Consider the following 15529-nt stretch of genomic DNA (forward strand, 5'->3'; position numbering starts at 1 on the left):
AACCTATTAATTAATAGTTACGTGTTTGATTTGAAATAATTGATAAGTTATCAAAATATAATAAAAAGATAAAAATAGATATGTTATTGAATAATATAAAAAAATACACGAAATATTTATTTTTAATAAAATTAATTATAAATTATTGTTATATATATACACATGGTTATATATATATATATAGAGAGAGAGAGAGAGAGAGAGAGAGAGATATTGACGAGGAAATGGACGGTCGGTGGGGGCGACGGAAGAGACGAGGGCGATGGGGTGGGAAGATGGCAGATGATGGGGGCGATGGGCGAAGGTTGAAAAATTGGGGTGACGACGGACTGTAGGGGTGACGGTGACGGTCAAAAAAGCTAGGGGCGATGGCAGACGACGGGGGCGACAACGATAGCTGAAAAAGCTGGCGGCGACAGTGGCGGGCAAGAGGCAGAGGGTTGAAGAAGAAGGAAAATGGCTAGAAATTGTTTAAAAGATTGAAGATAAAATGGTCATTTATTGGGTCAACCTAACTTATTTAGTAACAGCTTTTTAAAAAAATTGGTGGGTAATAGCTTTTGTAAAAAGGTATGAGCGTTTAAACACTCTTTATTAAAGCTAAATACTTATAATAAATAAGTTAGGTAGTTTAAATCTACTACACCAGCTTATAAGCAGTCAAATGCCCAACCAAACAAGTCCCGAGTGAAAGGACTTAATTCTATTAGCGTTGGAATAAAAAGATGGGGAAAAGACTATAATGTTATTTATTTATAATCCAAACAAAAATTTATTACATTATTTATTAGTAATAAATAATATAATTTATTTTAACCAGACCAATCCAGCTGATTGAAGTAAAAAGGTGGGCTAAGCACGGACTGAAATTTGAATACCTCTAAACTCAAAGAACACTTACAATAAAATTTGTTTGTTCGATCAAAAAAATTAATGAGTTTGTTATCGAGAAATAAAGATTATTGTTATTTTGCTGGCTTATTTGCACTGGCAAGTTAAAATTGAAGTTGAAAAAAAAAAGAAAAAAAAAAAAAAGCAATAGCTTTCACTTGAAAACCATGCTCTAAGGTATCTTCTGCTGCTGCTCAGTCTATTTGTTTGCACTCAAAACTACCCTTTGAAAGCACCTCTCTCACCTACTTTGCTTTGAGATCCTTTTTAAGTGACTTAAACAACCCAAAAAAAGAAAAGAAATTCTCACATGGATCACATCACTTGTTCATTTTCCCATCACTTTCTTTTCCCAGAAAATATTATTTTCCCAAAGTCTCTTTGCATGGCAATTGATATTTGATGATCATCAGAATGCAAAAGCATGTTAGGTTGATGGGTTCTTTCAGCCATCCCTATTTGACCCATTGTCTAAGGTTGCAGGTATGCCAGGGCAGTGGATTTAGGTAAAAGACAAAGACTGGATCCTCTGGGAATGAGTAAGGTAAAAGTAAATGAAACACCACTATTGTAATCTTACCCAAATCTTAAAAGAGATAAAAGTTAATGAATTTTACTCTTCAATTTCAACATATTTGAGAAAATAACTATTATCCTAATCTAGCCCATCAAATCATCTATCGACCCATAATTAACAGGGTAAATTTTTTTAAAGATAATCCTAAATATCCTCTCTCGTCTAAACTTTGGTGATAAATTTTGATGATCGATTCCAACCATTATTAATTAATTATGCCAAGTCTAATCTAATATAATGAGTAGACTAAGTAAGAGAATAAACATTGGATACAAATGCGTCTTACTTAACTTATTCCAATTGTATAATAATCCATATTCCACAGCCCCAAAAGTCTCTATCAAAGCCCATTACTTTCATTATATATATATATATCAGCTCAATTAGGGTTCCTCCTTATTAAACCCCTTTTGGATTCTTTCATTACATTAGTTAAAAGCTTGTCTTTGTTGATGAATTGTCCTTCCTTAACCTTTACAATCACACAAATTGTATATAAACTCTTAAAGCAAAGTACCACTACTTTGTATACCTTAATGGATCCTTTGCTTCAAAACGAAAGCAAAAACATCAAATCCCCCCCGCCCCCCCCCCCCCCCCCCGACCTTTTTATTAAGGAAATTTGATTTAGTGCTATAATTTGAAAAATAAATTTATTGTTAGAAGATAATATTTAATTAGAAGGTAATAATAAGATTAGAAAATAAATTTTACATGAATTATATCAAATATCTAATTTTAAGTGTGTAAAAATTATATTTATATCTAAATTTACTCGGGATATGTGGAGAAGATCACATGTCCTTAAAAATCAATCGGTAATGAATAAAAAAAAAAACTCAATGTTAATGTTATTTAAACGAATTGAAATTAAAAAACGAGAATTATATGCTGTCGGGTTCGTGACTTTAGTAAGGGCCATTTGTCAGCGTCTGTCAATTCACGTGCTTTTATTTATGAATGTCACGCGCTGGAAGGGGGCGCGTGGGCGGCATTGAAATTAGGGCAATTATTTTAGGGAACAATGACAGCTTGCCTTCACGCTGACCCATCTCCTTCTTCCTCTTCGGCTCCGCTCGCCAGCTCCTCAGCCGACACTCGCTTGTGGCTTCTTTCATTGAAGCCAGACCGGACCATGCATTGCACCGACAGGAGGCTGAAGGGGAAGGCAGCCGAGCCGAGCCAAGACAAGCCACACACTTGCAGCTGTCGGCGTCGGCGGTCCCCATCTCCAGCCTGGCTTGGGCGCAACTACTTCTCCGCTTGCTTGACGCTTCATAATTAAGAGTTAACCGAGATTAACAAGTTCTTAACACTGCCACGTGTCAATTAGCTTACTTAATCAGCCATAAGAAGCACTTGTTAGTTCCCGTATCAACTTTCCTTTACCTTTTTATCAATTTCCTCCTCACTTTCTCTGCTACCAAACACCTTTCTCTCTCCTATTTTTATTGGTAAGCGCCAGCGCCAGCGCTAGCGCCAGTGCCACCGCTACCGCTACCACCACCACCACCGGCAGCGCTATTAAAGCCCGAAAGTCTTCTAGAGAGAGAGAGAAGGAAAGCAAAAGTAAACTCACATTCCCACTTTCTCTTCTTGGCGAGGCCGGCGCCATGGATTCTCAGATCTATGGCCTCCTCTTATCCACGCTCCTCCTCCTGGGTTCGTTTGCATTGCCGTCCAACGCCGCCGCGGCCCAAATCAACTCCAATTCCGTCCTCGTCGCCCTTCTCGACTCCCATTACACCGAGCTGGCCGAGCTCGTCGAGAAGGCCCTGCTTCTCCCCACCCTCGAAGCGGCCGTCAACGCCCACAACGTCACCATTTTCGCCCCGAAGAACGAAGCTCTGGAGCGCGACCTCGACCCCGAGTTCAAGCGCTTCCTGCTCGAGCCTCGCAATCTCAAATCTCTCCAGACCCTTCTTCTCTTCCATGTCATTCCCACTCGGATTGAGTCCCGCCAGCTACCGAGTTCACCCGCTGAGTCGACTCGCCAGAAGACTCTGGCCAACGACCACGTCGATCTGGCCGATCTCGCCACCGTCATTCGCCCTGACGACGTCGTCCGCCCTGACGGCGTCATTCATGGCATCCGGCGTCTTTTGATTCCCAGATCGGTGCAGGAGGATTTCAACCTGCGGCGGAGTCTCCGCTCTATCTCCGCTGTTCTGCCGGAGGGCGCGCCGGAGGTGGACCCCCGGACTCACCGTCTCAAAAAGCCGGCGGCTCCGGTTCCCGCTGGCGCTCCTCCGGTTCTGCCCATTTACGACGCGATGGCTCCGGGGCCGTCCTTGGCTCCGGCGCCGGCTCCCGGACCCGGAGGCCCTCGCGGCCACTTCGACGGCGAGAGCCAGGTTGTTAGCGTAGTCCGAGAATATTGTTCCAGTAAATGTATTTGGATATTTTTTTTTCTCTCTTATTTAGCTTCATCTTTCATCCTTTCCGACTCAGGTCAAGGACTTCATTCAAACGCTTCTTCAGTACGGCGGGTACAATGAATTGGCCGACATTCTGGTGAACCTGACGTCGCTGGCGACGGAGATGGGCCGGTTGGTCTCGGAAGGCTACGTTCTCACGGTTCTCGCGCCCAACGACGAAGCCATGGCCAAACTCACCACCGACCAGCTCAGCGAGCCGGGCGCGCCGGAGCAGATCGTGTACTACCACCTGATACCGGAGTACCAGACGGAGGAGAGTATGTACAATGCCGTGCGGCGGTTCGGGAAGGTCCGGTACGACACGCTACGTTTGCCGCACAAGGTTGTGGCCGAAGAGGCCGATGGGTCGGTCAAGTTCGGGTCAGGCGATGGGTCTGCGTATTTGTTCGATCCTGATATCTACACGGATGGAAGAATTTCGGTGCAGGGAATTGATGGGGTCCTGTTCCCGCCGGAGGAGAAAGCCACGCCGGTGGCCAAATCTACGCCGGCGGCTAAGATTGTTTCCAAGCCAAGGAGAGGTACAGTTAATCAACCACTGCTCTGATTGTCTTGTCTGTTCTTCAGATTTTTCTTTTTTTGTACTCTCGATCAGTACCCTACACTGAATAAACTCACGCCCAGTAGGTAAACACACAAATTTGTATTTGGGCTCACCCGAGTGTAAACTTTGGTGACAGAGGAGGCGATAATGGCCTCTTTACTAATCCTAGGGTCTCAGGTTGTTCAGATCTCGATCTCATTGTTTCAAACCATGGACTACCATCGTCATTGGTTCTGATTTGGTTGGTGGGGTGACATTCTGTTGTCTGATTTCTCATCTCCGGCGAGAATTGTCCTTAGAGAAAGGTATTTTCCGGCGAGAAAATACGTTAAAGGTTTTGTAAAGGAGAGAGTGCTGGGGTTGTGGTGGTGGGTCAGATGGAATTATGGACGACCCGCTTTAGTCAGCTTTACAGATCAATTCTTTGGGTAAAGGTAAAGCACAAGAGCGAGCAGATTTTGGAAACTTTAGCGATTCTCACGATCTCAGAAATTTCAGTCACGGTTACGGCCACGGCCGTGGCTGTGGCCATCCCAAATGGACAGTTGGATTACTAAAAATGGAGGTCATTGTCTGCGTGAAAGGGTAGAAGAGAAATGTTAGCCAGGGTTTTGTCTGTCGTGACATTAAAGAGAGAAGAACCCAAACGCTGCCACGCGCGGTTGGACTAGTAAGCTCCTCAGGGGGGGGGGGGGGGGTCCATGGTTGGCTTTTACTATTGAAGCTCATAAGGTCTTGAAATCGACATGTCCAGCTTAACACAGCTGAGAGAGAGGCTCACAAGTCAGCTGTGATCTACATCGCCTTTGCTGGCTGAAACCCATTATTTTCTTGGTTTTTGATCGGTCCATCACATGGATCTGATTTTTTACTATCAGATAACATTGATGATATATCAAAGCTTACTTCCACCACAGAATCAAGGAGTTTCAAGATATTTATTTAGCTTCTGGTCAGGAGGCCTTCATCTGACTACGCCGGTTCGATTACATTAATTCTTAAGAATATATAGAGAAAGGAAATACCAAAACCAAAACCAAAACCAAAACCAAAATTGCTTCCCACTTTGCCATTCTTTCCTTCCTGGTTTTGAGATGATTCACAGGTACTAATTCTGGTCGCATTGTGTGTTGTGTGGAACAGGGAAATTGATGGAAGTAGCTTGCAGAATGATGGGAGCTTTCGGACAGGGTTCCCATTTCAGTAGCTGCCAATGAACTTCATTATCATTTTTTTTTTTTTTCTCTTTTTCCATTTTGTTTTGGAGAAACCCTGAAAACAAAAACAAAAATGAAGAAGCATCAAGGACTAGCATGAGAAAAAAAGGTATGCTTTCTGGGTCTGATCAACATGGTCACTCAATTACACTTGTGTTTGATGTGTTAGAACTTCTAAGCAGAAACAGATGCCTGTTTTGTTGCAGATGTAGGCCATGGCAGATGGAGAAGAGGGGGGGTCCCTGCTTGCTCCAAGCATTCATTTCCTCGCAAGTCATAAACCCACAGAGAGAGAAACCTTTTCTTTTCTTTTCCTTTCCTTTCCTTTCTGATTTGTTATTTTGTTAACAGTACTGTAATTACATATATTTTTTTTTTATGGGTTTGGTGTATTTATCTGTTCCACCGACACTGTATGCACAAAAACAAATAATGTCTGAAGAATACTTGCTCTGAATCACAAGTGGGTACTTTCCTTCCATCCAAATAAACTTTTCTTTTGCTATATATCCTTCTATGGTCCTCTCCTCCTCGCGATGCATTTACTATTATTCAAGCGGTGGAAAATGACGATGGCAGCTGTAGTAGTGGTTGCATGATTTCATGTATTGTTCTGATTAATATTTACGCCTACCAATGACTTGGTAGGCGGGTTAGACATCACTGTCAGGTTTTGGTAAAGTTGTCGCCTTTTTAAGGGGATGATTTGATAATGGTAGTTAAAAAGGTTTAGTACCATTGAAAATTTTGTTAAAAATGTTTATTTTATTTTATTTTGTTATTTTTTATTCCAGATTATTCTATTCTATTTTATTGTGAAAAATAAAATTAAAAGATATTGTTTGATTTTACTATATGAGTTGTCAAAAAAATAAAAGTGAAAATTAAAAACATTGTTTGATTTTTTTTAAATTTGTGTTAAATATTAAATTTATGTTATGGGTAACAAAAAATTTGACTTGCAATTATTTTAATTATAATTATTAATTTTAAATTAGATATAATATTTAATTAAATAACAAAAGTATATAAAAATAATGGATCTACAGTTGAAAAATCTGGTTATGAGGTCCATGTCTTAGAAAATTAAAAGATAGAATTTGTTAATTAAGATATAGATTAAAAAAATAAGATATAAAAAATATTAAAATTTTTTATATTTTTTAATGTGTTTGTTAAATTTATTTTGCGACTCTTAACAAAAAAAAGTTACGTGATTTTTTATTTAATATTTTTTAAATATGTTTATATCTCTCAATAAGTATATCTTAAATTTTATATATATAAAAAATTATACATATGTCTTTTAGTATATTTTAAAAAATGTCACAAATAATTTGATAAAAATTTAAAATATTTTTTAATTTAATTTTAATTATTTTATATCTTAATTCAAAAAACATTCTAATCTTATCAAAAAATTTAAAAATCATAATATTTAATGAGTTCATCCCGAGATTTGCTTCGAGATGATAGTTCTAATCTAGTCGTCATTGAATTTGCAATAGATAGCCTAAGATTTGCTGAATATGGTGAGTTGGTCCTCACATTTATCTTAGTTTGTCAACTTGTTCAATTTCGCTATAACCTCAATTTATTAGTGATGTGTTTGATTGCATCATTTAAAATTTAATTTTAGGTAATGATTGTCTAAAAAACAAAACCTACTTAATCCTTCGAAAAATGAATTTTATGGAAAGAAATTTTAAATGCTTGTACCACACACATATTTTTTATAAAAAAATTAAGAATATTTGATTACTTCATAAAAAATATATGTAATAATTTTATATTTTTATGATAAATATGTGTAACCAAACTAACTTTATTTTTATAATAATGCGTGCATGATGAAAGAATCTTATAATAAATAAGTAAATAGTCCAAAATGTCTTCATTCATGCATGCATGCATGCATGATTAGTCAAAAAGATTGAAAACACCAAAGGGGAAGGCATCAATAATGAGAAGTCACAGTCTGCTTTCTTTAATATTAATATTAATATTAATTATTTCTTTTTTTTATTATTAATGAGAAAGAAATGAAAATGTTATTTAAACACCAAAACTCGACGCCTTGAATAATATTTTACATTAAATTTTTATATTTAGTATTATATTAATATTAATATATAAATATCAAATTTAAATATCTAAATAATATTTTTAACAAATAAAAGCTCGTTTCTTTGTACCTGGACAATTTTTTTCTTCTTTCTATATTATATATATATATATATATTATTTAATGCACCATTGATCCCATAAAAACAAGGATAATGCTATTTGTATAGAAGTCCTTTTATGGGTGGGTTTACAGAATGATGTTCTCGCAATAAATTAAGAACTTATCGCAATAAATTGCGATATTTTCTTCTCTCTCTCTCTCTCTTTTCCTTTAGCACTGCTTCTCATAGTCTTCATCTCGCCTCTGCCTCGCACTCGTTGCTCAAGGCCTGTCGCTGCCTCGCCTGGCTGACAGCCGACGCATTGCCTCTCACATTTTGCCTGGCTGACTGCCACCTCACATCTCGTCGTCGCTTACCGCCTATTGCATCATCGTTTGGTTGTCTAGCCTCTCGCGACAGTAATCGGCCAGGTGAGATGCGAGAGCCAAGGCATCGGTCATCGGCTAGGTGAGGAAACGGTGGGTGGCAAAATAGTCATTGAGAGAAAAGGGTAAAATGGTCATTGAGATAAAAGAGAAAATAGATAAAATAGTCTTTTCAAGTTACCTGTAAACCTACCTGTAAAAGATCTTCTGTACAAATAGCATGATCTTAAAAACAAATGCTATACTCTGGAATAATTCTCATAATCTTTATAAATTGACATGACACATATAAAATTGATTTTATTATTAATTTTAAGTAAAATTATTATGAATTTTATTAAATTATAAACATTTATCAAATTTATTTATGTATATAATATTTAAAAAATAAATAAACACACATGCCAACCATTTCATTTTATTGATCTTAAGTAGCATTTAAGTTGTAAAACACTACAAAAAAACAATGAATTGAAAGTTTGATGCAACACAATAACTATTAACTTGAGCAAAATTTCTGTGTTTTCAAACCCACCTGTCAAGATTGACCCTTGAGTTTACTTAAACCGACCAACATCCTAATCTTAAATTGTAACATCCTAATCTTAAATTATAAATAGGGTAAAAAAGTCAAAATTGAAGAAGTGGAAGTGAAAGAAGCCATACTTTTTCTTTTTGTTTGATCACAAAACTAAAAGCACTGGGCCGTAACAATTTATTGCCCTTAGCTTCCCTTGTGCCTTAAACCATAAGCCCTAAAATCATTCCATATATATCATCAAAATATAAAAGAAGACAAATCTACTAGAGACTTCAAAAGAATGGCACACCCCATGTTACATATATATATATATGAAATGGATACTTTTCACCATAGCCTTATAGTTCTTCCCAACAGTAATGAAAATTGAGCAAAGAAAGGACATCATCATCATCATCATCTTACCCTCTACATACCGAATTACCAATTTATAACTTAGAAAAAATTAACATACAACCACACCTATTCACAAAACAATGCAACTTAGAATGATTTTAAGGAGGAACCTATAAATACAGTCTCCTAGAGTTGAGATGCAAACTTAACCTCCAATGGCAACTTCACCAGGCTGGATCCATCTATTGGTCGGAAACACTCATCTCTGGACCATTTTCTTGAGCCGGATTGCTTCCCGGATCCATGTCTGCCTTTCCAACTTCACCAAGATTCAGAGATTTCTCGTCGCTTTCTTCTTCGAATTCTCCTGCAGTACTGGCTTCCTGGGCTTGAGTTTCTGGTTCAGTGACTTTCTTCTCCAGCTTTGCTGCCTTTCTTTCAGTTTTAGTGGTCACGGATTCTTGAGATTGAAGCTTAGATTGGGCCTTGTTGGCTGGCTTCTTTGAAGCAGCAACTCCTTTGTCAGACTTTGCCTGGATGCCTCTAGGTGACTTGCCCTGCTCTTGATTCACCTTTTGGCTAAGACACGCCCCGCTGCCTTCTGAGGAGTTGCTTGGTGCAACTAGGGAGCTCTTCTGCCTTCCTAGCTTTGGAGATTTTGGACGTGTTGTTGGTATCTACATCATCAACATGCCTAATGTAACTATACAGCTGATAAACAAGGACCGGGCAAATGAAAAATAGAACAAGAAAAGACGACAACTTAGGCTGACCAGTTGATATGTTTTACAAAAGAGACATCTATTTTCATACAGCATAGGTGATTCCCCATATCACAGATCTACCTGTTTAAGCTTCTCAAGTCAAATACTTCTACAGCCATATTACAAGAGGCAAGAATGATGAGAGTAAGGATGGTGTTTATCTTGAGCTATGTTATGTAGATTTGGCTATGGATACTGGTGCCGGACAGTATGTGCCTAAAAAGCTTGCTGCTCGTCCATCTCTTGTGCACAATAACACTAGGAAAATTTTGTACGTCTTAAACAATAGAGAATTTTCATGATAAAAGAAGAGATTGAAAATGTCATTTAGCATTTAATTTTATGTATAGATTAGGATTTTTGTTGCTGATTCACAGAAACCTTTCCACTTCAACATATCATTGAGTATATGCTAAACCAAGGATGTCGGATACAATACGCTTTAGAACAAGAGGCCAACTTCCTATGGTCTCACCCGGAGGAAGATTTGATGCTTCCTTCCAGTGGCAATATATGACTGAGCACCATACTTTATGTAATGGTAATCAGCCAGGCAATTGGCAAACTTGGAACTTGTGTTGATCCAAGTGGGTGGACAGCACCATCCTTATAGAGGTTAAGGTTGGTTTGTACTGCAGCATACATAGGCTGCAAACAACTGTTTATCCCAGGCAAATTAAAATAGTTGGTTTGTCTTAACATACTGCTTAGTCTAGTTAACCAGGACATCAAACAATATGATCTATATAGAAACTCTGGGATAATGTTAGAACAGTCAAGCATCCAAGAAATAATCAGACTGCTGAGTTTAACACCTCAGAAAAAATGCAAACGCCAAGCTGGTTCTGTCTCCAATTCTCACGGAAAAGCACAGGTCTGTTGTTTTTTAAACACAATCACTCACATACCATGGAGATGGGATGAGAGGTCATTCCACCAACGGAAATCATCGAGATTGGAATATAAACATTTACATGTATATTGTTTCAATCGGAAAAAAGAAAAGAAAGGGCATCTCCGGTGGCGTATGAGAACATAATAGTCCATATGATATTCCAGAAAATCTTTGATGCAGTAGCAAATTATCTCACATAATCATGAGAAAGCCCCAGTATTTATGACCCCCCAATAACCCAGAATCTTGAGAAATGTCCACACTTCAGACATTGCAAGGATGCAGCCCAAATCACATCATTCACACATGGCCAGATGTGCTTAACAACATTTTTCATTTGACCACTGACATGTTCAAATCACATTCATATGCACACAAAATCATTTCCATGGAACTAAATTTACATGCCAAAGGCCTCAGACCATTCAATTTGTATCCAAGATGAGCATGTTTAAAAGCAGCAAAAGAAACCTAAGCTGATAGTCTGTTGCTCAAGTTTTATCATTTAGGAAAGGACGGCAGAAAAGGATTCCCCATATGACGCCACAAGAATGTACAAACTTGATACTATAGTCTATATTATCAGTCTGCATATCAAATTCAATTAAAAAAAAATCAAATGATGAGAAGACAAGCAAACAAGAGAATGAACTGTTAAGTTCAAGAAATTACTATGTAACATGTTAAGTGGTAGAAGTAAACTGATGCCATGGCATATAGAGGGCCAAATTGTACTATGTTCTTATGGTGTGAAAAATAGCAGAGTTTACCTTCTTCAGTTCAGCTTTTGGAGGGGGTTCCTTATAAAAACTGGGCATTGGTGTAGCTTTAAATGTCAGGCTCTTCCTCAATTGCTTTATTTCTGCCTCTTGATTTTCCTGCATTAGGTAACGAAGAATAAAAGGAAGTGAATAACCAGAACAGAGGCATAATGAAAATAGCAAAATGGAGAATTACAAGAAAAAATAAAACAAAGTACTTCTGTGTGTGTGCCTGTTTACAAACCTTTGATTTTGCTTGCAAGGAGCTCCTTTCCATTTCCTTCGCATGTATCTTCTCCTCTAGCTTTGAAAAGAACTGGTAAACAAAGAGTGATATTTATAAATGGGTTGAATTCATAAAAATCCAATAAAAAGGTGATAAAAGAATGAGAGGTTCATTCTCCACCTCTCTTCTCTTTTCAGCTCGTTCCTCCAACCTGAAGGAAAATCCAGAGCTACTGCTCCTCCGCTGCCCACGAGGAGTAGCATTTCTGATAATCGCTCCAGAATACAATGAAAATGTCAACACAAAGACAACCAGGAAAGAGTGATCCCTATGAAAATACTAAAACAAGAAGATTAAGTCTAAGATAAGAATTGTACGATGAAGTAGTAGAGTGGGCATCATCATCCTCTTTGATTTCTGATGCTGTTTTAGTAGATATTGGATGTTGATCAACCGCACTGCATTCAGATACAATTTTTGTAACCATACACCACTTAATAGATACAAATAGAAGTGCCTTCTGATTATTTGTAGGAAGTAGTATGACTTACGAGGGGACTTCTGATGGAGGGCACTTCATTGCCCCATTCACAGGACCAGACTTTCCAGACTGATAAAACAAATACGGATTAAAGCCACATGAAGAAGGCCAATGTAGAAACGAACAATAGAGGGAAAAGACTAGCAATGCAGTACCTGAGATCGCTTAAAGCTTGGCAGGGATGCTAAAGTAGTTCGATGACTAGATGTCCCACTAACATTTTCCTTTGAGTTCAATCCAGTAGAAGCTCGCCTATTAGCCTGCGTCAAGCGTGATGCTGAAGTGACAGACCCATTTGAAATGGGGACCTCAGATTTCTTCCCGCTTGCTTTGAAATTTTTGACATCAGATTTCACTGAATGTGCATCAACACTCTTCTTCAAAACATCAGAATGAAGTCCTCTTGATGGGAAAGATAGACTCTGAGACAGACTCCGCCTAGTGTTGCAAGCAAGTGGAGCTGGCCCCTTTGGACCAGGCCAGTCCCTGGCCACTTTGTTGCTCTTTAGTCTAGCGCCATTTGGTCCTTTCGGGAGATTAGAGGTTTTACTCTCTGGAACAACAATAGATGCCTCAACCACCACTCCTGATGAGTTAAGACCTTCTTCGGCCTTCATTATGTTTTCAGAAATCCCATTCACATTGGGAACATTCTCATTATCATCATCAATACGGTGCTTCTCTTCCTTTCGCTCGATGGCTGAACCTTCTTCGTGAGTTTTCCCAATGAAAACCCTCTCATCCTCCATCAAAACCCCAGTCTCGGATTCCATCGCCAAACTTCAAAAACAGGAAAAATGGAAAAATCACAGGAAATTGCAGTTAGCACATCACCTTGCATACTCAATAAATAACAGAACCCAAGCCCAAACATTCTTACATCTAACAGCTTTTACGGTTATGAAGCTTTCCTCAATTACCAACAATCCATCTCGAAATGTTTAATTTTAATCTCTTTGAGGAGAAAACATAGGAAAAGATCATAAAACCAGATGGCATATTTGTGCCTTCAAGAACCAAATACCTACAAATTTAATACTCAGAACTGTAACATTCTTTCAGTTTCTCATAAATTCTTGGCAACCAAACGGAGCATTAATGACAGAATCAGCCACAACCACTCCACTAAATTAAACCTAAAAACCATAAACAACACCACAGGAAAAGGATCCAACAAAATTCAGCGCCAAAACCAAGCAAAGATGACTAAGCCCATTGAAAACTTCCGGAAAACAACGGAAAACAGAGAGATCCAACACAGTTCAGCACCAAAAACCAAGAAAAGATGGCCACTTTACCCAACACTTGAAGAAAACATCAGAAGAGCAGAGAGTAAAGAGATCCATCACAATTCAGCACCAACCAAGAACAGATTACCAGTCTAGTGAAGATAACAAACTCTAGACCAAGACCCCGAACAAAAATTGAAAGAAACATAGGGAGAACTCCATGAAAATCGAAGAAATACCTGGTTTAGAGTTGTGGGTGTGGATTGTTGTCGGAATTGAGCAAATTCCTGCTTCTGATAGGCGATGATTATGTATATGTATCTGGAATTCCAAGTGAAAATGGAAGGAAGGTGGTTCCACAGTGAGAGTTAAAATAGAGAGAGGCGAGCAGTTCAAAGAGGTGATTGGTGATATCTGCCCAAATGACTATAATGCCACCACCCCACTATTCATGCACAGAGAGGTCGCACGGCATCAGAGGCAGGGGTAAAATAGGAAAATTATCCACTTTCCATCTATCGCAACCGTGCACGCTGCATCTCACTGTCTTTAGGAATATAAAGAATTGCAATATCCACGTAGATATTTAATTTAATTATAAGAATTATATTTTACGTCTTAAAAAAATTAATTTTTATTATTAAATAAAAAATAATTAATAAGGGTATTTTAGTCATTTTCTATTTTTTAATTGAGATTAGCTAATGAAAGAGAAAAATTATAATATAGAATTAAATCTAATGAGCACTTGTTATATTTTCATATATATTAAGAATAATTTTATAATTATTTTAAATTTCAGTGTGTAAGTTTTTTTTAAAAATAAAAGTAAATTATATTGGGTATTTTGAGAATTTATTAAATTACAAAGAATAGATTTTATATTTTAAAAATTACATTAATTATTAACAAATTCCTATAATCTTACAAAACTTACGTAAAATTATAATTTTAACAGTTAGTCTAACATAATTTTTAAAAAATAAAGATAACTAATGTAATTTTTAGAAAGTAATAGGTAGCTGTTATATTTATACTAAACCCATATTGACAAATTCATCACTACCACTTTGTAGGATTGAATTAACAAACAAAATATTGTTGAAATTGCAAATGATTATAAAACTACACTTAAATATTTGATTATTTGCACAAAAATTCATTGACTTTGAATGTTCACCATCTTTATAAAAATGGGGTCATCTTATTGTTTAGATATTATTTTAAAAAATTTATTAGATTCACAAGTCTAGTAAGGTGCTAACTGATGTGATAACATGATAATTTGTGATCGATTTAAATAAATATTGAATATTAAAATCTATTAAAATTTTACTAAATCTGAATAAGATATATATTTTTCTTATTTTATTCTCTAAAATATTTCTTAGACATTTATTTTTGATATTCTATGTTAATATTTTGTATATTTATATTAATTTAACGTACAATATAAAAAGACAACAATAACCATCACTTACTGTCAAGCGATCGCTATAGTATTGGTATTGGTAGTGCCCGAAATCATTACTTTAACCGTAAGAAAGGGGATATTAAAGAGAAGATTAATGATTGGAGTAAAATTGTAACAAGATAATTGTACTTGAAGACATGACAATAGTGCAAAAATAATAAGGGTATGGAAACAGTTGGCAAAGGCTTTCAATGGGCTTAGAGAAACAAGAACAGCCTCCATCAATCCAAATTCATATGAGTTGGCCAGCTGTTTGGCTGTTGGATATGGTAGGAATGTCATCCCTATCCAACATGTAATGTTACTTTAATTATATGTTCAATTCATCTTAAAATTGCTCTTACCTCTCCCTTATTTTTCATTATCCACACTGTCCATTATTTCGATATTTATACATATTCGATCTTTAGATTTCGATTCAAACCGAGTATTTTGGTCCAAGATTAATTGGACTTGACTTCCATCATTAGCCCTAATATTAGGGAAATATGATATCCGATTCAAGGTTGAAAACCCATCAAAGATTATTACACATTAATAT

The 15529-nt window shown here is 37.1% G+C and overlaps 2 protein-coding genes across 3 annotated transcripts; one reads left to right on the forward strand and one right to left on the reverse strand.

Moving 5' to 3' along the window:
- Positions 1 to 2845: 2845 nt before the first annotated feature.
- On the forward strand, positions 2846 to 6172 carry LOC127806748 (fasciclin-like arabinogalactan protein 16). 2 transcript variants are annotated; one of them, XM_052344235.1, is made up of 4 exons: positions 2846 to 3822; positions 3920 to 4427; positions 5594 to 5776; positions 5874 to 6172. In XM_052344235.1, the coding sequence occupies exons 1-3, from the start codon at positions 3082 to 3084 to the stop codon at positions 5665 to 5667; spliced, it is 1323 nt and encodes a 440-aa protein (XP_052200195.1). In that variant the 5' UTR covers positions 2846 to 3081; the 3' UTR covers positions 5668 to 5776; positions 5874 to 6172. The 2 variants fall into 2 exon arrangements, with proteins under 2 accessions (XP_052200195.1, XP_052200193.1); XM_052344233.1 differs by having other exon boundaries at positions 5594 to 5773; positions 5872 to 6172.
- Positions 6173 to 9030: 2858 nt separating this feature from the next.
- LOC127806526 (protein WVD2-like 4) lies at positions 9031 to 13921 on the reverse strand. Its single transcript, XM_052343881.1, has 8 exons — positions 13754 to 13921; positions 12441 to 13065; positions 12296 to 12354; positions 12122 to 12202; positions 11925 to 12009; positions 11763 to 11834; positions 11528 to 11635; positions 9031 to 9775 (listed from the first exon to the last, which is right to left on the reverse strand). The coding sequence occupies exons 2-8, from the start codon at positions 13056 to 13058 to the stop codon at positions 9341 to 9343; spliced, it is 1458 nt and encodes a 485-aa protein (XP_052199841.1). The 5' UTR covers positions 13059 to 13065; positions 13754 to 13921; the 3' UTR covers positions 9031 to 9340.
- Positions 13922 to 15529: the final 1608 nt, after the last annotated feature.

The sequence above is a fragment of the Diospyros lotus genome, chromosome 7 (genome assembly GCF_014633365.1).
Source record: "Diospyros lotus cultivar Yz01 chromosome 7, ASM1463336v1, whole genome shotgun sequence".
In the NCBI taxonomy this organism is placed as follows: domain Eukaryota; kingdom Viridiplantae; phylum Streptophyta; class Magnoliopsida; order Ericales; family Ebenaceae; genus Diospyros; species Diospyros lotus.